The sequence below is a fragment of the Acanthisitta chloris genome, unplaced genomic scaffold, assembly GCF_000695815.1.
Source record: "Acanthisitta chloris isolate BGI_N310 unplaced genomic scaffold, ASM69581v1 scaffold1076, whole genome shotgun sequence".
Classification (NCBI taxonomy): domain Eukaryota; kingdom Metazoa; phylum Chordata; class Aves; order Passeriformes; family Acanthisittidae; genus Acanthisitta; species Acanthisitta chloris.
Genome location: NW_008678477.1, coordinates 51,323 through 75,685, shown reverse-complemented (window position 1 = coordinate 75,685; position 24,363 = coordinate 51,323). Strand labels below are relative to the sequence as shown.

The window sequence follows — 24,363 nt, the reverse complement described above, 5'->3', positions numbered from 1 at the left end:
AGCTCAGGGCTGGTAGTCAGTTAAAATTAGGCTACATAAGGCCACAGTTATTTTGGTATGATTCAAGTAAGACCCCTGTTCAGAGTGTTTTAAAAAGAAGCTCTGCCAAGCCAGGTAACAGCATGGAAATGGAGTTACATAAGGGCCTCCTGATGGGGAGATAACCCTATAGCTATGTCATGAGCTGTTTGTATTGCTATATCTTTCAAATGAGGTGTCTGTGCTAGTAAGTGGAAAGTTTGTGTGTTTGAGGACTGTAATAAATTCAGGATTTCCTTTTGGTTTATGTGCTGCCACCACAGCGACGGTGGTTACAGAAGACAAGAAACCGGCAAATATGTGGAGTTGTGGTTTTGGTTTTTTTCATTTGTGATTCTGTATCATCAATAAAAGAAAAGGAGTGATCTTCTTATTACTAAAAACAGTGAAAAATATTCTATTCCTTTGCAATCCTTACCATTTAGGTATAGTAGGATTTATTCTTACGTGTAAAAACTACATAATATTAATGCAAGTCACTGAATTTTATTGATACTGCTTTCAGCTTGGAGACTTATGCATGGAAACAATACAATATATAAACCCCTTAAATTGAAGTAAACTGACTTCCTCTGAGAGATTTAGCTAAACAGAAAATTTTCATCAACTTTTGCTAATGCTTATTGCATGTTAATCATCTGACACATGACACACATGACATATGTTGGGGAATCACTATAACTCCCAAATGACTGTTGGTTGCCCCAAACTCTGCACCAATTGATGTATTATGACTTGTAAAAGTATTATGGGATGTGCTCTTACAGTTTTATATATTCTAACATAATACATTTATTTTCTCAGTTGAGTCCTAATTTTTAATAGCAATTGAATGAATATGCTGATACCTACTGTATATTTACTTGTGTTCTATTCCACACGAATCTAAGGAGAATCTGACTCTCTATATCACATTGATCTCAGATATTGTGCACTTCAGAAAGGCATGTGAAATGCGGCTAAAAGTATCCCTCCAGTCATTTCAAACCGTGTGCCATACATAGATGTGCAGTCGATAGGCTGGAGCACCTCTCCTACGAAGACAGCCTGGAGAAGAGAAGGCTCTAGGGAGATCTTATAGCAGCTTTCCAGTACCTAAAGCAGCCTACAAGAGCTGGAGAGGGACTTTTTACAAGGGCATATAGTCAGAGGACAAGGGGAAATAGCTTTAAACTGAAAGAGGGCAGGTTTAGGTTAGGAAGAAATTCTTTACTACGAGTCTGGTGAGGCACTGAAACAGGTTGTCCCAGAGAAGCTGGGGGTGCCCCATCCCTGGAAGTAGTCAAGGCCAAGCTGTATGAGGCTTTGAGCAACCTGGTCCAGAGGAAGGTGTCCCCGTCCAGGGCAGAGGTGTTGGAACTAGATGATTTTTAAGGTCCTACCAACCCAAACCATTCTATGATTATGTTTCTTCAGATTTACGGGGAACATGAGTAGAATGTCTCCAACTACATTATTTGCTTAGATATTTTTGCTGCCATTGACAGGCTGACAAAGATGACAGTCACTGCTTTTCTATTTATCTACCTCCTGGTGATAGGCCAAAAGTGACCACAGCAACTCCACGTGTAATGTAAAATACTGAATATATTAAGTTTGTGTCTGCAGTGATTTTTTTTTTAAATCTAACTGTGAGAATTTTGGGTGCAACAGTTTCTGGAAAAGGATGTGCTATTGCTTTCAATGAAATTCTAACACTGACTGTGTTTTCAGATGTACCGATCACATACCAAGCAGAAGGAAGCCGGCAAACACTGAAGGTTTACTTCTACCTTGATGCTTACCATTTTGAACAGCTTCCTCAAAGGCTGAAGAATGGAGGGGGATTTAAAATCCACCCAGTACTTTTTTCACAAGGTAACATGAGTTTTAATCGCCCTGCTCTGCTTCTTTCACATAATCATTAACTCTCTTTAAAACCCTACTCATTCACTCTGATTTAAATCCTTTGTAACCATAAGGGCGCATTGCTTATCTTTAAATATGGTATTTAATGTGGCCATTTATTGAGAACTTGGATTTAAAATGTGAATTTAAGAAATGCTGAGGTTTGTAATAAAAAATGGGGGCATGGGTATACGTTTCTAAGTTTATGCCTGTTGTATGATTCTCCAACAGCAAAGTGAATTTTCATTCATCAGTATTGTTTTGTTCTTTGTAGACATTATATACAATAGTCAGAACATGAAACTTGTTTTTAAAAGTGTTTTGCTGTTCAAATGCTATCACAATCTTTTCCTATGACTTAAAATTTATGGAAGAAATTGTTATCCCCTGAGAATTCCATCTCTTTCAAATGTTTTGAAGAGTTAAATAACATTTTCAGGCTTTTGTAGTTACTGCACTGCAAACATTACAAGGTGAGGAATGGTGGCGCTGATGTTCAGACTTCATAAATTACAGGCAGCCTGCATTAGCTGCAGTGTCATTACAGTCATCAGGAGCGTGAAGTTTGCTTCACTGAAGTGGTGAATGTGAGCTGCTGATTGCCTTGAGCTGCCTTTGATTTCAGAGGGAGAGGAAAGTGTGCCATACCTTGGAAAAGGCTTCCAGGGTCTATATGGAATAGGCAGAAGTCAGGCATGTAAATGAAGGGCTTGGTTTCTGTTAGATAAGGATGCTGTAAAAGGAAATGGCAAACAGTCAAATGCATGAATAACTGAACTTTCTATAAAGTTAAAACACTCAGTTTCTAAAAAATAAGATACCTGTAGTCTAATTTTAAAACAAACTAATAAAGACTTCGGTGGATTTCTTTTGAACATACTGATTTCCATCATAGGGGAAAATAAGAACACTGAGCAATGGACACATTTCAGTAGTGCAGACAAAAAGGCACATGAAAGAGAGCAGAAAATACCTCGGTTCACCTGAGTTCCTAGAAATACTAATGTTTTTTAGACTGGGGAGAAGATTCAGTGTGCTGTAGGATTTATTTTGCAAATTTTTTTCCCTTTCAGTTTCCAGAAGCCCAAAATATTTGATTCTTAGGATAAGCATCTTTGCAATCAGCTAAAGGATAAGGGCAAGGATCCATTCTAACGTTTACATCTCCTTATGAATTTTCAGTAGTATAGAAGATTTCTTCTTTCTCTGTCTTATCAAAGTTCTTTAGTTTTCAAGGATCTCCCTCTAAAACAGTCCATTCGACTCTAAGATTAAGAAGTCCTGGCTAAGAATTTTTATCCTAGTGTTGAAATCATTATTCTGAGGAGTTTTTACCTCATTAATGAGTAGATCCCTAAAATTACAGGTCTACGTGTTTGCAGGATTGGCACTGTAGATATTTTAAAAGCTTTTTAATATTTACCCAAGCTATATTATGTATCCCTCCATTTGCGAAAAACAGTTTCGTGCAGCCATATACCTAAGTATGTATACAGTCTAAGGAATCCTGATTTGCAGGATTGGGGGTGAGAATATTGAGATATTGCTATTGGCATTTAGATTTCTGTATTTCCTGTATTAGAATTAAGATCTCAGTAATAAATAAGCTTGTATTTAAAACTAAATTTCAATTTATTTTAAATTGCTACTTAGTCTTTTGCTTTTGTATGGTTTTTAAAATTGTTTAGTTTTTCATAGAATTATAGAATAATTCAGATTGGAAGGGACCTCAGGAGATCTCTAGTCCAACCTCCTGCTTGTAGCAGTGTCAGCTGTGACATCAGGCCAGGTTGCTCAGGTGTCTAACAAGTAGGATCTTGAAAACACCCAAGGATCTGCCCAACTACTTGGGTAGCCTTTTACTCTACTTGACTACACTAATGGTGAAAAAGGTTTTTCTTTCTATCAAGTTGAAAGAGCTCTTGTTTCAATTTATGTCAGCTGCCTGTTGTCATGCCAGCATGTACCATTGCGCACCTTTCCAGATGCGGAACTTGCCATTTGTCCTTGTTCAGTTTCACAAGGTTCCTCCTGGATTCCTCCAGCCTATCTAGGACACTCTTTATGTGGCCCTGCATTTGAGTATATCCACTGCTTCTCCCAATTTGGTATTAGCTGTAAACTTGACTTACCTCTTCCAGGTCAGTGATAAAGACATTGACCAATATAGATTCCTATGCTACTCTACCTATAATGGGTCCCTAGGTAGACCATGTCCCATTAGTTACTACCCTTTGAGTGTGCCCATTCTTCCAAGTTGCTTTCCCATTCAGTTGTCTATGCATTCAGACCATCGTATCCTAGCTTGGATTGAAGAATACCATAGAAGACATATTTGTAAAGAAAGCTTGCTTACAAAAGAATTTTCAAATATATTGGGTAGAAAAATTTTAAACTCTTCAGAGAGGGGAGAGCCACAGCACACAGCATGGGAGTCCCTGCCTGCACCGTGAGCATGGCCCCTGCAGAGGCAGAACTGTGTGCTCCAGCCAGTCCCGACAGATGACTGAGTTTCCTGGCTGGGTGATCTAATTGGCTAAAACCAACTTCATGCCAGTAAAATAAGCAGTAGGGATTATCAGTTCTGTTTATACTAACATGCTGTGGTAAATGGAGTTTAGATGATATTTTTGCGTGAGCTTTCTGGTGTGACTTAGCATCAAGGAAGTTAAGAAGCAAGTCTGACTTGAAATTTAATATTTTTCATACAGAAGTAGAATTACAAACTCTGAAAGCAGAGAAGGGGAGTGCAATTTGCATGTTCTTTCACAATGAATGAATTATTTATTAACTGGTCATATTAAGCAGTACAAGCAGAATTAATATTCTGTGTGCAGCTGAAGCTGTGAGATGGCAGCATATTTCCATCAAAACTCTGCTTATTGCTTGAATTTTCTGATAGGGTGATGAATTCTTTGAATGTGTATAGATTACTAAAGTAGCAATATTCCTAATTGTAAAGTCTTTAATGGTTCTCTGTGAAAAAATCTTATTTCACCAAGAGGTTTATGTTATAATAAGGTTGACCTCTTAATGTGAAGATCTTTATTTTTCATGTCCAAATTTGCTTGAGAATCTTTCAAACACTTGATATGACTTGCTTAAGAAAATATTAACCCCTCCCCTGCTAAGCCCCTAAAGTAGAGGGGTTGGGTAAATGCTTCCCTTTTCTATCTTTTTTTTTTTAAACTGTTGGTAGGAAGAACACCCCAAAATGGAATAGTAGTGCGTTCATTTTTTTTTCCCCTCCTTTTAAATTCTGTGCAATGCTGGTATGGGAAGAAGATAAAATCCTCCCTTTAATTGAAGTCTTTGTTTAGTTCCTGAGTTCTTGTAGCAATATTCATCCTTGCTTTGGTGAAGTGAATACAACAAAGGTGGACACAGACAAGTATTTGATGACAGAAGCTTACCTGAACCCTGAAAAAGAATTTCTAGGGATTTTTCAGGGATCCAGAGAAGTTTGCTTTACTTCATCTAGAGGAAGGTATTCATATTATCAGTGGGAATAACTAAATGTTCAGATGCTCTGATCTCTCAAAGGCTTCATAAGAGGTTGTTAGGTTTCCCTTTGTGAAAGTAGCTGTTACATAATCCTTTATTTCCTCTACCCCAGCTCATTCTACTGTTTTCTTCCAGGATATGTCAGAATTAAAATCCACATTTACATTCACAGGGCAGGAATACTTCAATTACAGTAACAGAACTCAAATTAGTGCTCTCCTGTATTTTCCACAGGGCAAGAAATATAATTTTTCTTGTAAATGAAATCTTAAAGAGCAATCTGTATGAATTTGATGACATATGGAAACAGCTCAGCAAGCCACAGTGGGGTCAGAGCCTCAAGGTTAAAAAGTAATTCACTTCTGTGTGAACAAAACCGCAAAGAAGATGATTGCTAAATATTTTAATACTGATCTTTCTATTTTCTATTCTCCTTTGCCTTTTAACAGCATTGGAGAGCATGGAAGGATACTATTACAGAGACAGTGTCTCAGTGGAAGAATTTCAAGCTCAGATTAATGCAGCCTCACTAGAAAAAGTCAAGCAGTATAACCAGAAACTACGGTAGGTAATAAACCAATATTCCTGAGATTAATTTGCCAAGTTCTGCTTTTCAGTTCAGTTTCTGTGACATATCTTTAAACTCAAGTGAGTTGTGTGGTAGTTGTTTTTTGGTGCATGATTGAATAAGATCCAAGATTCATCATTCTGAATTTTCTGATTTCTGCACTGTTAAGTTGCTTTTTAAAAAAAATGTTTTCCCTGAAAGCCCTGGCTGTGATTGCCTCCAGGTTGTTGTACTACTGCATATAGAAAGGGGAATGTCTACTTCATCACAAATGGAGTATCAAAATTGCTAAACATTATGATCTGACTTTACAGACCCCATTTACCTAATTTTAACAGAATAGGACTTGCAAAATAGTGCTGTTTTCCTCAAAACTGAACATCTTTCTCCTCACACACCACCATACTTATGGGAATAAAACCATATTTGTATACCTGCATCAGGGTCAGCTATGGGTTACAAAGTACATACTTGCCAGTATGTGTAAAAATTATGCAGCCATGTATTTCAGTGAATATTTCTTTAAGAAATTGCACATAATGACAGATTTTCTGCTATACAAAATAGTCTATTAGCTGCAAAATGAAATAAAATGATGAAGATAGGTACATAGACCACACTTGCATCTCACTGTACCTGTGAAAAAAGCCTTTTTTGAGTACATTTACTTGCACATGAGTTGAAGAACAAGAGGGCACAGGACTGCAGTAAAATCACATCTATTCACATTTAAAATTCTTGAATTGAATGGAAACACTATCATTTCACTAGAATGATTAGGCAGTTTTTAAAAGCAGCAGAGAACAGGAGTTAGAAGAAAAGATTAAGGACAGTGGTGAAGGGGAAAGAAGATAAATGAGAGTCTCTTTTTGCAATTCCTTCACCTGTTGATCCACTCCTGTCTTTGGAAGGTTTTCTTCATGGATCTTTACAAAACTACTTCTGTTATTAAAGACAAATATTTATCTAATCTGTTATTAAAGCAGTGAACTTTCTAGATTATGTTTTAATCTAAGCTCTACTATAGAAAAAGTGATTGTAAAGCCAATTGCATTGAGTGAGTACATTATATTTTACTGGTTTTTTTTGTGACAGCTGTGTCAGTGAACTTTGGTGTAAATGACAAATGTATTTATTTAGTCTGTTTTCCACCTTCTGGTATTAGCACTTACTATTTGGGAAAACAGGTTCTTCCTGAGTATTTATGTGACAAGGCTTATGTTATAAATCAGTTTTACAGGGAGCTTTGGTCATGCCAGTATTTGGCCTAGATCAAGTCAGCTAGTGTTGGAAAGAGATTCTATCAGTTGGACAAGGAAAGAATTTTTGTGCTTTTTTTTTTTTCTTTTTATGAATAGGACCAATTTAGCCCCCCATGAAAATCCTCAAAATAAATTCTCCCTGACTATGCTCTAGTGTTTCTTGAACTTGCTTACCTCGTATGTTAGGTCCTCCATTCATGCTGTGACTCTAATGAGGTACGTTCCTCTTATGATGTTGTGACTCACATTTCTGATCAGTTGCTAAGCTCCAAGGCCTTGTTTTGTAAGAGGTTACTATGAAAAAGTTAGCATTGAAAAAAAATTGCCATGGGTATCTCTGTCCAGTCAAAAGAATAGGAAAATTTTGGATGTTTTTCTGCCTTTTAATGTCTGATGAGAACAGTCAGTAATTGATTTATTTGCTTTCTGGTGAACTCTACCCATTTCTTAAATGAGGCACAAACAGCTTCAGGAATTAACTGACAGAATGTGAACAGGAAAAACAGAAAAGCAGATGCTTCATTCTTGTTCTACCATTTGCTAGCCTGTGTAGGTGTTTGGCCAAGAGAATTTAATAAAGTCGAAAGTAACTACAGCAGTGAAAGATATTAACATTTGGATAATTGCTCTAAAGAAGAATTAAAAAAAAATGTGAAATTGAATGTTCCCTGGAAACATCATCAAGTGCAATAATACTAAAACTCTTCACACGGAAGAAATCTTCTGTGCAGATCCTCTTAATCAGCAATAAAATAAGTAATTCAAGACACAATGCATAAACCATTCTTTCTCCATAGAAAAGGAATGCATTGCTTGCTTGTCAATTGACCATCTGATGACCATCATATAATCTCTCCATCACTACAGCAGCCAAAAGCAACAGCAAGGAAAAAACCAGTGGGAAAAGAGGATGGAGACTAGTGGGAAAGAAACCACTGGTTGGCAGTGACACTGTAGCCAAGGCTGCAGTAGTTTGAGACTGATGACAATACATATAATGTGAAACAGAAGAGAGCACTTTGTTGTGTATGATCCCACTTTCAAACAGAGTTGTTGACCTAACTTGGTATGTATCCAAGTAGGACAGCAAATTAAAAAATTAGTAGTACCTTTGCTCAGCTGCATCTTAATTTCTAGTAGTAAAGTCTTGTTTGAGTATGTAGAGTATTTTTGGGTGACAAAGCTGATACTGATGTGTGCTTCAAAAGAATGAATTTAAAATTATTTAGTTGAATGAACCAAAAAGATGTATTAGTAAATTTTCAGTGGATCTCGGGAAGGATAACCTTTATCCATCACATGAAGTCAAGAAGCTGAACCCTTGCTTTTGCTGCAAAATTCATTGAGAACTATGGAACTCTAACCACAGTATCAGAATTGATACAATAAATCCAGGCACAAAATTGTCTTCCTTGACACTGATTTAAGCATCATCAGAGCTTCTGTCTTTCATGGTTCTTGCTTTGGGGCTTTTGCAAATAGTACCTCAGCTATGAAATAGTCATTGATAAGATTATCATTTTTATGAGAATGCATGAAAGACAGTTGAAAATCGGTTACAGAATTTCATGCTTATGTGGAATGGAAAGAATGTCTCTCCATCTTCCATAATAGACTTAACCTTAGCTATTTGAATCTAATTAGCAATATAAGAGAACTTTTATTCTAAGACCAGCTAAAGTTGAGTTTCTCTACAATTCCTGAGGCAACATCTTCTACCCAGCAATATGTAGCAAGTCCTTTATTTGAAATAAAGATGTTATTTAAAAAACCCCAACAACCAATACCTAGTTTATGAAATTTCTGAAGCTGCTGAGAAGTCTTCAGCATCTGACCCCCAGTTATTCTTAATCATGTGGGATTTTTTTCACAGTCAGCAATATTGCCCTTATTTTTATAGTCCACCAATTCTGTTTCTGTGACATTGATAAGGAAAATAAAGTTAAGCTAAACTCTGTTTGCAAGCTGAGCTGGTGCTAGTCTAGTAGTTGCCAGCAATGTAAATTTAACCTCATCAAATTGTTTGCTAATGAGAAAAATGCAGAACATCCAAGTGAGAGGAATTAGGTCAGAAGAGATTTTCAAGATATTTATTATTATGTGTTTGATAGCTCAGCAGTTGTCTTCTGATTTAGAAGAGGACTGAAAAGAACCTGTGTATCTGACCTCTATGGAGGTTAATGTTAAGTGAGCCCACTCCGTATTCTCCTGCCTCCTCCCACTTTTACTCTTCTTCTTCCTTTGGTACTCCTTGACTTTCACATAGGCTTTTCTCATCCTCAATCAGTCCTTTTGCTGTTACAGATAATAGACACCATTTTACTTCAGCAGAATAAGGCAGGAGGAATGGTTTTCAAATCCATAGCTACTACAAATGCTGATAGAAATAATAAAAACTCACAAGCACAATGTATTTACTTGGCCTGCGTGGTTAAGTATTTTGTAAATCTTGAGTCATGTGATTTTTAAAAGCATGGGGGGAAGCTTAAATTGTAATTTTTGAAGCTTTACTGCTTTAAGAATTATTTATTTAAAATACTTTGTCCTTTGAATATGATTTTTATATTTGATAAAGGTCTCTTTCCTGCAGAGTGAGGTTCAGTGTGATAGCTGTTGCTGCATTGCATAGAAATAAACCTTATGGTCCTTACTGTGACTAAAAGATTGGTTGCAATGCAAACCTGTTGGAAGCTGGGACCGACCTTGACAGACAGGTTAGCTGGATATCCATAACTCAGCCAGTCCTTGGACTGATAGTGACTTGAAAATAACACATTTAGTTGGATATGAGAACAGGTTTTATCCTCAGAGAATAAGGTTTTCTATTAGCCTCCTGCAAAAAGCCATTTGGACTTCGAGTGTAGGAATGAAAACTTCTGTAATATTTTTCCAAGTTATCAGAGATTTGGACTGGATGACCCAGGATGCAACTTTGAGTCTAGAGTAGTAAGCTTGCTCTTTCCTCTTCCTTTCCTTGTGAGTATTTGGCATCTATCAGTCATCTTTTTTATTTTTGTATGTGTGAATTCTTATTCTGGGAAAAAATTGTGTCCCTCCTGTGACATTCTATTAAAATTCTATTAATATGCAGTTTTTCTCCAGGTGCTCCTGGTTAATCACAAAAGTCCAGGCACATCTGCACTTTAAGAGTATTTTCCTGGATGTGTGTGCACACAAGGGATGTATCTCAAAGGCAGAGAGGATGTGCAGGGCACAGGTCATTCAGCGGGGTGCAGGGCTGTGGCTGAACCAAGTATCCTTCCATCCTCTGGGTCTCTGCAGTATGCTTTGCTTCCAGTGTTGACTGCAAGAGCAAACTACGGTGGAATACAGGTGCTGAAAGCTGCACATCAACATACCTGTTTGGATTCCAGTACTGCCTGTGCAATAATTTTTAGCTGATGAGAAATTAGTGAAATTGCTGGCTTTTAGATACATAAGCATTTTATTACTTCTTCAGCACCTATGCTTGCATTTAGACATCTAAACACCTTTAAAAGTTGTTTCCTGATGTTATGGTGGCTTGGATTGGGAACATTCAGAGGAAATAACAAGTGAAGGTGAGGTTAGGGGAGCTCTACTTTTCCATGGCTTTTCTTTTATCCCCAGCATGGCACTTTCTTGTGACACCCCTGACTATATGATGACCCAGTTCTTCACTCCAAAGATAGGATCATACTGTGGGAAAGACAGCTGAGGGCTGCTATCCATCCCTGCCACTGGTGTGGGCGCTAATTACCACTGTGTAGTAATTAACTCGCCTGTGCATCAATAGAAATAAAAGGTCTGGAAAAAATGTTCCTTCCTTCCTGCCTACCATTCTGTGTGATTTGGAGCTATTCTTTGAAGTCAGCTGTGTCCGGGGATATTGGCAGCTACTTCTGTAGCCTGTTGTACAGGCGTAATGGAAGACAAATTAAAGCAAGCAGTAAAGGGAAAAGGCAATTTTCTTGGGGGTTTTGGTGGGGTGTTTTTTGGTTTGCTTTTTTTTCCCTATGTTGCTATGTTCTTGGCTATCATTTTAGGAGGTAAATGGAAGTGTTATGCTAAGAAAGCAATTATAATCAGTGAATCTAATGACAAATGATTTAGCTAACTACCCTCATTACATTGAACATCTGATTACACTGAATGTAATATTTGTCATTTTAAAGAGTTTCATTTACAATGTAACTTCAAACAATTTCTCTGTCTGAAGCCTCCTGTACTTATTTTATGTCACAAGTAGTCCTCCACAGAGCAATGGCAAATTTAATTGAATTCTTTATTCAGCAGTGTTGCAGTTCATGAGTTTTGCATGTTGCTGGGTTTCCTTGTTTCTTTTGAGTTTTAGAAAGATAAGAAAAGGAAACTATTTCTGCCCCTAGAATTTATGCAAACATGGAACAAAATCTGTCTGAGGAATGTAACATCTTTTTTATTTAAACACACACAACAGCCTCTCAAGCTGCAGGCTTCTTGGCAGGCTGATGTTTTCTGTATCTTGTATAATTTAGTCAATGCAGAAAATAGATGTGATGGCACTTATGGCTTCAGGCTGAACTAAAATTCTCTAATAGTTGCTTTGCTATAAATGAGCTACAATGACATAAAGGATGTATCCACTTAGTTAATTACTAAGAGAAAAAGAGATTGTCTGTCTCTGGAACAAGCTGATGAAGTCTCAAGGCAATACCTGTGTTTTCACAAAGACCAGATCATATATAAATTCCTGTAATAAGTACATTAAAATCTACCTTAAAGCTGACAGATTCCTTCCCCACTGTTTCCGAAGGAAAGCTTTTCCAAACCAAACTGCTCACGTGGTTAAGAAGCTTATGTGTCTCGTCCTTGTGCCACTGTTGTCCTGTGATTTTAGTCTCTTTTCCTACATGTCTGCTCACTTCAGTAAATAACATGTTAATGAGCAACTAACAGTTTTTGTCATTGCCATTGAATTCAGAAAAGAGTGACCTGAGAAGAGTTACAGGTTTCAGAGAGTGATTCTGTGAGAATATTTTCTTTTTGTTGCAGTGAGACATTTATAAAGCAGGTGAAAAACTGTTTTCCTATATTCAATACTATGCATTTGTCACATAGCTTTGTGTTCAAAAAAGCAACAGTAAAACTGGACTTCAATGCTACATATACAAATTTATCATGTGTTTTATCTGACTAAAACATTGGAAATCTAATGACTCTTAGATTTTTAAGATGTGGTTCCAAATGAATTAAGTACTTGTGACTTAACTCCCTCTAAATGCGAAATCTTTATGAAAGAGAGATTGAAAATTAAGCATTCAGTCTGAAGGGCGTAACAAGGAAATAATAGCTAAGTTTGTCTCTGGATGAACTTAATGAGATGTATTTTAGATAGAACAGGAATTAAGATTCATTGCATCTAAGTGAAGCAAGACCGGAGAAAGAATAGAGAGATCCTGGGTAAAGTAAATTAAATTTGTCTAGCTGGTCTAAAAGATATTGCCAGCTGGCTTGAATTTAGCTTGGGGGTTTTTCTGTTTCAGTGCTGTGCTTGTTCTGTGAATGTCAATTCATTGTTTCTTTAGACTTTTGACAACAGTATGATCAAGTATTTATTATAGGTAGTGTTCTGAAATTGAAAATTGTGTCTTGATAGATTATTTGTACTGAGCTTTTGCTCGCTGAGTTGGACATCTGGTTCATCCTGCTTTCTTTATCTTCTGGAAATGCAGAGAACGTGTATCTGCAGTGATCAAAAGTGGAGCCTTCTCTTTCACGCCTGGCCACTGAAAAGAATCCAGCCCAAGACTGCAGCTTGTACAGCTCCTAGCTGTAGTTGAAACCCTGACCACCCAATGTCTATTTGGCATGTTGTCTTTTTTAACAGTGTATTCCATGTCTGGAATGTCTGGAGCAAAAAAGGAGCGATCCACTGTCTGAAAGGCAAATGTGGAAGCAATTAGTTAGCATTATTGGGTTCAGTGTGGATTTGGCTGTTTGGATAATGATGGGAGAAGCAGGAAGGCAGCTGTAACTGGTCTGTGGCCCAAGAACTTCCCTTTCACATCACAAATAGGATGGTTTCAAGTTCTTTTGTAGGTAGAGATGCTGGACACTAGATTTCTGGAAGACAGTGGTTAGAAGGTAGCATGTAAAAAGTGGGCTGTGTTACACAGTGCAAATGGGATGGGTTTTTTCCATTTTTTTTTGCCATCCATATCTTTCTATCTTCATATTTCTGTGGTCCCCTGCTCGTGTGTTATAAAGGTCTGAGAGTGGGGCTGTGAAGTGCCTGCTGGAATAGTAGGGCTGCAAGCAACTTCCTCGGTTTGCGCTTAAGATACTTGTACTCTTCCTAATGTCAGTTTCTCCACGTGGCTATTCATAAACTGGAAAGAGTTTAAATTGGTAGGAGACCAGCAGCTGAGTGAAATGCTGTAGTCTTGCATGAAAATTATGAGCACTATGAAGAATCATCCCCCGAGTATGAGTTCAGCTTCTTGGGAATTTGTTTTTCCAGGACTGAAAGTCTGTGTCCCTGCTATACTCCCAGTCTATTCCACTAAAGCAGACACTTGCCAAGAAAGTCCTTAAGTTTCATTTCTTGAAATTTTCTTAGTGCCCCTCCCCACTTGTAAGTATTTCAGTGCATAACTAAATGTCACTATTCTTCTCTTTTCTCTGTGTATTTTTCCTGTCTCACCTTACAGTCGTGTCCTCCTCCACAAAGACTACATCACTTCCCACAGTTGTGTTTGCTTACATATATACTGTTTGCTTTTGTCAGTAGAGACTGACAAAAGCTGATTTGTCACTTTGTGACCAGAGTATGCCAGGAATCATAGAATCATTTACGTGTGGAAAAGACCTTTAAGATTGAGTCCATCTGTTAACCCAGTGCTACTAAGTCTACCACTAGACTATGTCCCTAAGTGTCACATCTACACATCTTTCAAATAGATCCAGGGATGGTGACTTAGCTAATTCCCTGGGCAGCCTATTTCAATGTTTGACAGTCCTTTCTGTGCAGAAATTTTTCCTGATATCCAATCTAATCCTCCCCTGGCAGAATGAGGCTATTTCCTCTTGTCCTATCACTTAAATGGGAGAAGAGGCAGACCTCCACCTCACTACAAGGAGGTTGTAGAGAGCAGTAAGATCTCCCCTGGGTCTCCTTTTATTTCAGACTGAACAACCTCAGCTCCCTCAGCTGCTCTTCCTAAGACCTGTGCTCTAGACCCTTCCCCATCTTCATTGCCCTTCTCTGGACACACTCCAGTACCTCAATGTCTTTCTTGTATTGAGGGGCCCAAAACTGAACATGGGATTCAAGGTGTGGCCTTCACAAGGGAAGGGCTTACTGAGTTGCTTACACTTGAAATATGGATTACATATGGTAAATTAGAGCCACATGGTCTTAAACTTTTCTGTTCTGCAATTCAGTTTGCATAATAGTTGTGAAAGGTCAGAATATTACAATGTATGCTCTTTGAGAATTTAAAATCTGTCATGAAGGTTTTGTGTTGGTATAATTAATCCTTTCTGCAACTACTGATGATGATGACACTGTACATTGGATTGTATCACTGACAGATGTTAGGAGATGTCATCTCAAGTCACTAAGTCTTAGCATAGGTTGAGAAGGTAATTATACTTGACAATTTATCATTTATTGAGACTTCTTTGTGAAAAGAACATCTAAAATAATTTGCTTGATGTGACAGCAAATGGATGCATTTTCTACAGAAACAATTTGTACATATATGTATTATGTGTATAAATATATTTCCAAATGTGTGTATAAATATGTGTATAATGTTCATGTTATACACATGCTCACCCATATAGTTAACAAACAGATGGCAGAACACAGAATTGTTATTAAAGACATACAGAAGTATGTGTGCACATATATGCAAATACACAGTAATGGTTTATCTATGTCATAAATAAATGCTTTTTAGTTTGAACTGAAGATAAGAATTGGAGACAATAACTCAAACACTTCCCGACTCTGCACCTCTATTCTGATGTGTCCTTTTTCAGGTTGTTGTGCTTCTCTACATGATCATGAATATCTTGTGACCAAGGGTTTGAAAATCAAGTTAAGATACATTTCCATCCTTCTGTTGAAAACAGTATGAATTAATTTATATGTATTCCACACTGATGCAGAAAATAAAAAAGACTAAATTCTTTTCTGCCATAACATCAAATCAAAACCTTTATAGAGCAGAACACCCAACTTGCAAAAGTCGAACACAGCAATAATCCACTGTAGGTTTAATGCCTATTGGATTTTCTACCTTTTTTTTTTTAAAGGCTTTTCTGCTACATCTTAGAGAATTTGTTAGGCTTTTAGGAGCAAAACTAACATCACATTTGGAGACAAAGAACTATGATTTCATTCTGGTTCATTTCAAATGGATTAGAAAATATTGTCCAGATTGGGCACCATGCCAAGACTGCCATTAACTTTTCCCATAAAATATGATTAAGGACCTTAACAAGCATTTAGTAATTAAGTGAAGTGCTTTGGAAATTTATATGCTGTCCACAGTTTGTCATGTTCTGTAAAATACTGAAGACAGTTCTTATGAAAAGCAATAAAAATAAAGCACTTGAGAAACATCTGGGAGTGTTATCTGATTGTGGGGGGTGAATAGTTTCATTTGTAACAGGATATTTTGATATTTAAAATGAATGTTGTGTATAGTTGATTTTTTGTTTGTTCTTTAGGTTAATGAATAATTGACTGAATTAATGGAGTAATTCCTATAATTGTATATCCCACTGTAGTGTCCATGTTGCTTCATTTTGTACCCTGAGTTGATTATTTTCCGTGTACTCCATTAATGTGTGTACTGTTCTATATTTAGTTTCTGGTTTCATCTAATGCAGCCGAATTTGCTCAAATAACAGTCCAAAGAGAAGGGGAGTGCTGAATAGTCTCTGGATGTAGCAGATTTTCCTATTGCATGGCAGAAAAAAGCAGTATAGGCCTTCAGTCTAAACATGTTCGGTGGAGATCAGGGTGATGCTTTGGTTTTTAGCTTTGCTAACAAAGGAAAAGGTTGTTCTGTTGCTGCTGAGGTAGCTTTTATGTGCTGTGGCCACTCAAAGTGATTTATGAGTAATTTTCTCTGCAAACCTCTTTGCCTTTCAATAGTCTCCAGCTTCTTTTGACACAGAGTACATTCTGGATCATGCAACAGGCTTAATGGAAAAACAGAACTAGATTAGCTTTGCTGTGCTTTCTGAGGGGATTAATTCAAACCTTGGATTTGGGAGAAGATGTTTTTCAAAACTGTATAGCTATGGGAAGCAATGTCTACTATAATTAAATGTGGATGGATTTTTTTTATCAACTCAGTTATTCCAGATTATTGAAGAATAAAAAGTATTCAAATATACAGTCTGCACCCCTGCACTGCAGGTGTGTAGCAGTGTAAATAACTTCTCTCTTAAAGAAAACCATAAAAAATGGGGGACAGCAATTTTTAACCATGTGTGCTATATGAATCAGTTTGAATGACTGGAGGATCCAAGTGATCCTGTTGTTTGAGAATTAGGGTGCAAGGATGGATTTTGTTCAGTGGAGTTTTTATGTATTTTAGTGCGACTGAAATTTAGTTCCCAGTTTATAGTTCCAGCCTGGGTCATGGCTCAGCTGTGACCTTTAGTCATGTCTGCTCCTTGTGCACAGGCAGTGCAGCAGGATCATAGTGATACCTTGAGGTTGTTATTGGAGAATCTCTCCTTTTTTTCCTATGTATTCCATAGTTCAGTGGGGTTTCTCTTGCTTTGTTTTATTTAAACCTTGCCCAGATTTGCTGCAGTGATAGCTGTTGCCTGGTTCTCATTGGATGCCTCATCCAGTCAGGGAGGCCTACCAGGTGTTTCTATTGTCAGCTGCCACAGCAGGTTGTAGAAGAAGCTTTACAACCAGCAGAATGAGTTTTGTGGTCAGAGAGTCACAGAGTGGTTTGAGTTGAAAGGGACCTTTAAAGATCATCTGGTCTGACTCCACTGTTGTGGTCAGGGACAGGCTTTTTTTTAAGTGTTGCTGCAGAGGCAGAAAGACTGTGATCTTATCAAAGAGATATGTAAGATATTTCCTCTGCCTATGAGATATTTAGTGATAGCTCATTTGTAGTGAGCAATTAATTTGCTTATAAATTGGAAAATAAAAACAAAAATTCCTCTAGGGTTCCTGAAATGAAGGAGGCAAGAGAAGAGCTCTGTGCTTCCTGTGTGCTCTCTGCTGAAACTCACCCTTTCTGGTGTTGAGTAAGAGGAAGGGCTTTTTGTTTTAGGAGAGAAGGATAACATGGAAACTGTCTGTACAAAATGTCACCCTCCTTTGACAATTAATCAACTTTGTATTTGAAAGCAACATATGTTGCATTTGTCCGTTTCATAGAAACTTTTTCTGGGACTATTCATTAATAAGTGAAAGGTTATAGAAGGAACTGGGGGAATGTGTGTTGGTGAGCTTTAGTACACAGTAGATAAACCTGATGCAGTAAGTATGCTTTCTCTGTCACATTTGTGTTCTGCAGGTAAATGATGGTTTTCTTTGGCTCTTCCTTTCATGCACTAATTCATTTTCAAAGAAATGTGTGGAAATTGTAAAGAAAGGCAGTTTGGGTTTTATTTGCACATACATGCGTGAGCGCACACATTGCAAATGCCATTTTGCTTTGATGATGCATATTTGTCTCTTGTAGGGTTTGTGCTTTTTTGTTTCTTTTTATATTGTGAATGTGATTATGCTTCCTCTGTCAGTACTGTGTTCCATGTTTGGGATTCTGGTTTTATGTTATTTCAGTTATATGCAGCAAATACAAAAAAGCTTATAGCTGTTTATACGCCAAGTTTCCTAAAGTCACTATTAAAATCTAGACAGTTGCCACAAAACTTCCATGGGTTTGGTGAAAATCACTTTCAGATCCAGTTTTTGTGAAACTAGTTAAACGGAAGAGGGATGTTTTTTGTCTCCAGAACAAAATATGTTCCTTATTGCTTTAAAAGAAAATGTGATAGTGCCTGTTTAGTATTGTATTCCTCCTTGACCCTCTCATAGCGTAAAGTATAAAAAATTCCAACTTTAGGATGGTATCTAAGAATAGTCACTTATACACATTTTGGTCAGGAATTTAGACAATTAACAGGTTTTGCCTTCATCTGTTTGTTCTTTCAGGGCATTCTACCTGGATAAGTCAAACTTGCCTCCAAATTCAACATCTAAAGCGGCTTATATAGATAAGGTAAATAAAAATGTTGAGTGCCTAATTAAACTTTGCATGTTACACAATTTGTTATTGTAACCCTTTCTTGATGCTTCCATAATTCCATCAAAAAAATGAATTATTTAAAGCTGGGGAGAGAGAGACAGGGAAGAGAGGAGCTTTCTGTGCAGCATTTCGTCCCATCTGTGTTTTAGGGGAGGTGGTGCCATGTGGCTCTGTATCAAAAGGTGTGGCAGGAGGGTGTCTGTGTGTTTGAGAAGAGGAATCACAGCTTTCCTTTTTCACTGTGATTTCAGAGTGATGGAACTGCTCCAGGAGCATGTGGGGTAGGATGGGGGAGGACAGGTGCAGGCAGAAAGTCTTTGTTCTGAAAACTGGAAGCACTTTTCCAAATTAAATAGTCCTTCAACATGCTGCTCAAAAGGCTTTTTTTTTTCTGAATCTCCTCATTTAGACTTTCTTCAAATGCTTTCATCTGTCTTTAAACCTCTGTGATTGAGAGATCCCGGGGGCTATGAAAATTCATTTAATGCTCTCTCCTGTTGTTGGAGCGTTAATGCCCATATTGCAGCCCATTGGAGGGAATAAAGAAATTCCTAGGGTCTTGCCTACACTGACTTCAAAAGTGATTGAGCTACTGTGGCTGGAGAAATAATAGTGATCATCAGCTGAGCCCTATGAGAGACTAAAATTTTATGTTGGTGTCATCCAATATTGGTATTAACAGACTGATAGTTCTGTTTCTTGGATCCATGCAGGACTGCATGGGATGGAAGGAGGAACATTTGCCTCTTTTTCCCTGGGGAGTCAGGAACTTAACTTGCCAAGCAGTTAAGATGCAGCAGGGGGCATTTAGCTCTGTGCAGAGTGCTTGTTACCCCTAAGCCTGTTCCCTATATATTTCAGTGAAAAGTTCAATGGCAAGATAAAAGCATCTCATAATCCAGACGTGACCAAGGGATGCTAGGTTAAGTTAATGCATTTAATTTGAATTGGAGCAAGACAAGAGTGAGTGCATGATCCATTTTTGGCTTTGTCTTTTGCTTTATTGACCATAACTCTGAATTAGTAAATGACGCCAGCTGAAATCAATTTAAGTGGATGCAAGTTGAACAGTAGGACCTAAACCAAGTGAAATCAATTTGTACCCAAGTTTAAATATGCTGTTTCTTACAAAGTATTTACTTGACCTTTGTGCTTTTCAATGGAGTAACCATAATATAGGAGCAAGTGAGGTTGCCATTTCCCTAACTAGTTGAAACTGTCTTTAGGGAATTAATCTGTCTTTCAAAAGATTAATTCTTTGAGTAGCAGGGGTGTTTATTGGAGTCTGTAACTATTTTTGGAACAAAGACAAATGGGAATTTGGATTTATGAAGTCTGCAAAACTGTATTCTGAACATCATCTTTACATAAAGTGCCATGAGATATTGTTTTTTATTGCTAGACCACTTTTGAGGGTTCCTCTTCTGTGAACAGCCTTGTACTTGAAGCTGCCTTCTTTACTAGGTAGATCATCTGTTTTTAATACAGTAATGTTGGGGTTATTTTAAGTCCCACTACAAAGTTAACTCTTGTTGCTTTGTAGTATGTTTTTGTCACTCCTGGTCATTTTTATTTTTCCATGCTGTTAGTTAGGATTAGGAACTAGGTAGATATTTGATAAATGAAGGACAGTGTTGTCATAATTATAAACTGATTTTCTCACAAGTCAGTTAACCAGTCTTGCTATCCCTCCTGTATGTGTGTACGGTTGTAGGTTGCTTCTTCATGGCTTCCTTTCTTTGCCAGTCCATTAGTAGATGTGGTACTCATGGGCCTATTCAGTCTATTGAAGTGAGAAACACTTCCATAGGCAGTACTGAGAATGAAACAGTCAGTGATGGTAAGGATTGAAAAGCTTTTAAAAGTTGTCATAGGTCACATAACAGAAAACTCTGTGTTTTGCATTTGTCATGGAATTTGGCTTCGGCTTTCTCAGAGAGACGTGCCATTCTACCTACATCTGTGATGACCTGCTCTTTTAGAGTATTTTGTGTGCTCTCAGTCGCAGATATTTAAATATCTCTCTTCCTCTCTTGCAGCTGATGAGGCCTCTCAATTGCTTGGATGAACTTTACCGACTCATAGGGTCCTTTATCCGATCCAAGCGCACTGCGGCCTGTGCCTACACTGCGTGCAGTGCTTCTGGAGTTGGATTGCTTTCTGTGGCATCTGAACTCTGTAGCAGGCTTGGAGCTTGTCACATCATTATGTGCAACAGTGGAGTTCACCGGTATGACATGTTTTTATTCCTTCTTTTGTTGCAGTCAGTCATTCAATTATTGCAGGTTGGAGACTGTTGCTCTTTATTAATAAAGGGATAAATATATAATACCTTAAGCTAAATACCCAACATACTTGAAAGATTTGTGGTGAAATTCTAGAATTTTATTTGCAGTGATTGACAGAAATGAGCAGTACCATTTTGTTTTGTGCAGTTGTAGTGGATTGTTCCTGATTCAAGTCAGTAAGAGGCAGAAATCTTAATTGCTAAAGCAGAAAAAGGAATGTTTCCTAGGTGAATAACACCTATTATATTGAATTGCTAGCACAGGCAAGAAATGCTGAAATTTGTTTTTATGCTAGGGGGAATGATAGTAGGGCTTGTTTCAAGGAAAAAAACCCGACACAGATGAAAAATGCGTTTTTGCAGGTGTACCTTATGATAACTAGAAGTTCAGCCTGGGGAACAGTCGGTGTGTTTAATACAATTTAAAAAAATGAAATGACCTGTAATCAACTCATCTTTGTCATCAACCCTGAGAGATTTTAGTAGACAAATATATATAGCATCATTATGGAACTCTCTGGTACTTAATCATATTCATCAAAGGCAGCAATATGTTTATGCTCCAGCTGAGCACATTATAGGTTTTTTGTACATTATACCAAAAAGCAAAGACTACAATTGGAGAGGGAAAAAAATCCCAACAAACAAAAGAACAAACATAACCAAGAATCTGATACAAAATACCTGCTCTTTTTATAAGAATTTTAAACTGTAGATTAGAGGTAGCAGTATGTTAAAAATATGCTCCTTGGTTTCTGATCTATTCAAATCCTTATTTTAGCAGACTTGGTTGCCAGTACCTTGCATTGGAATGAGCATTACTTTCTCTGCATTTTAAGTAATGTCCTTTCTTTGAAAGAGCTTTGAGTAGGGGAGAAAAAGAAAGGCAATTGGAACATAAGCTGCAATGCAGATTATCAGGCATGAAAAACAAGGGAAGCTCCATATATAGCAGGCATAATTAAGTTATATAAAGACAGTGCTTGCCATTTGACAGTTTGCAACAGACTATTTGTATTACTCTCTGTCAATGGTACAAGTGTATATAACATACTGTACACTGCACTTCATTTTAGGCAATAGCAGAAAAAAAGCTGTATTTAACAGTAGTCACTGGATCAGATGAAGATGGAAATACTATATAGCATGGACTGCTATGAAGTTGTCATTTCAGAAGAACCATGAAGCTATACAGCTTTTCTCTTCAATTGGTTTCAGTTTCATGACTTTTGTGATCAGAGAAGACCTTGGGCTGAGAAAGTCTGCCTCTGGGTTTCATCACTGTTTCATGAATTTGGCAGTATATTTGTTCCAAAGATTATTCTGGTGTAAGAATAAAGTCAGAGCAACTTTAGTTGCCCAAATAAATTATTGCCCTAGAGAATGTAGGTCACAAATTATTCAGATTAATTTGGTGACTGAATAAGTGGTAGTAGACTTAAATCTGAATGTGAGCTGTTTGATGAAAGTCAATTATTCATCATGTTTCTGCTCAAAACTGGGGCTATTTCAAAGGTGTAAACTATTAAATGTCTATTTAACTATATTTAAACCCCACAGAATATTAGAAAACCGGTATATTGGATTGAAAGACTGTGTTATGAGCATGGGAATGGGATTTAAAAGCACAGTGTGTGGGTTTACATCTAGACGTTAAAGGACTCAAGATCACCTATGTACATAAAGTGAAGGTGCAAAACAATTTTCTCTGAAGCATGACTAGTTCTGCTTTACAGCAAGTCCGTTTGAGCTTTTGTACAGGATACTGTTACTTTGTGCATTAATACTGCCTTTGTGGCTGCCATCTGTTCAGAGAGAGAAACATTAGCTCTTGGCATTATCAGAGACATTTTAAGATAGGCCCTCCAGGAAAAAGGAATGGATTACTTGAGAATTTTTATAGGTACTCAAAGTTTTTCCTGGAATTTCTAGAAGTTCAGAAGGAAACTCATGCATTTAGAGACTAGAAGGGATTTGTGTGCTCTTATTTTTTGAAGTGGTAAAAGCTAAGGAAGTTTTTTAACAACAGTTTCCTGAAGTTACTCTTGTACATAAAAACTGGATGGATGAAGTTTTTCCTTAGCATTTGGAGTCATATAAAGTCACTTCATGTGCTGTTTTCTCTTTCTGGCCTCCATAAGCCACATGTCTACAGTCCAGTACTAAGTGGGCTCTGCTTTTTGGCGTTCTGAAATTGCCTAGAGAGAAAACGTGGCTCCAGTTAGTAGGCTTGCTGGATGAATTTTGTGACCAGCATTTCTACTGCTAAATTCTGCAGTGTTTTTGTGAACTCCCCTTGCTGCTCTGCAGAGTGAAATGGTCTTGCAGCACCATGAACTCCTGTGAGAAGGACAGAAGGGGAAATAGATGCTGGATGTGATCGAGTCCCATAGATATAAGATGATTTTGTTGCCTGCTACCTTGAAGGCTTAATTCCTCTGTTGGAGTATTATTTAATCAGGGCAGATAATGTGACAAAATAGTGCTCCTTAACTTGTAAGTTAGTTCTTTAAGTTCAAGCTTGTCGGTTAGAGGGGATATTTATCTCTGGTTGTATTCAGCAGTGTATCTGGCATTCTGTGTTCTTAGAAACTAAATACTATGAAGTGCTCGATTGTGATCAGTTGCAGATGCTCACATTTTGTAGGCCAGATCAAGGACTCATGACTTTTTTAGCACTGTGCTATGGATATTAAAAGAGTTGAAAATTGGTATTATCTACAGATGCTACTAGATAAACAGATGGGAGAAAGATGTGAATTGCCCTTGCAGATTAAACTTTGAAAATCTATTCACTTATCAGTCTTGCCCACTTAAAAATGAAGAATAATCAACTTGGAGGAAGATTTCCCTATACCTTCTTTTAAAAAGCCCTCATTTTAGCCTGATTTCTATGATCGGTCTCTAAGGGGAGTGAATGTCTGAGAGTCAGTGAAAGAGTAAAGGGTAATCTGCTCTTCAACATATTTCTTTTGTTCACAGGGAGTGGGAACTGAGCAAACCATTAATCTGTCAAAGTGTAGATATATTTAATAATATATTTAATAGATTTTAAATTATATATATATGCATATACATACATACATATATATATGCATATATATATATGCGCATTTACCTTCCATCAGTTATTTTTTCTGTCTCTTAATGAACTGACTGGAGAGCCCTTTCTGTGTTTTCATAACTTAGGTGTCACGGATTGACAGGGGGTGGGATGGAGGTTCTGCCAGTACTCCTTCTAACCAGAAACAAGTCCCAGATAGCTTGTGAGGGAGGCACTGGGTGACAGTCCAATGCAGAAGAGGCCAAGAACTATGAAACAGCAGCTTTGTCTGCTTTGACAGTGATTGCTGATCTCTGGATCAGCAGTGTCTTGGTTTCTGACTTCCCTGTGATCCATATTAAATTGCTTTTTACGCTGCACTAGGCTAAAACAGCTTGACAGAGTTCATACTTTCATCCCTATATCCAAGATAATGCTGGGGATTTTGAATTGCTGGTGATTGCTTTGCTTTGATTTTTATTATGACAATATGTTTACCAATTTACATTAGAGCC

General features: G+C 37.5%; 1 protein-coding gene across 1 annotated transcript in view; it reads left to right on the top strand.

Annotated features, from left to right (window-relative positions):
* The window catches only part of PREX2 (phosphatidylinositol-3,4,5-trisphosphate-dependent Rac exchange factor 2), a 126,905-nt gene that overhangs the window by 84,319 nt on the left and 18,223 nt on the right, over positions 1–24,363 (top strand). The window contains exons 35-38 of the mRNA XM_009076873.1: positions 1,753–1,896; positions 5,880–5,994; positions 18,425–18,491; positions 20,558–20,748. Coding sequence (XP_009075121.1) covers positions 1,753–1,896; positions 5,880–5,994; positions 18,425–18,491; positions 20,558–20,748 — 517 coding nt within the window. The remainder of the gene's footprint in view (positions 1–1,752; positions 1,897–5,879; positions 5,995–18,424; positions 18,492–20,557; positions 20,749–24,363) is intronic.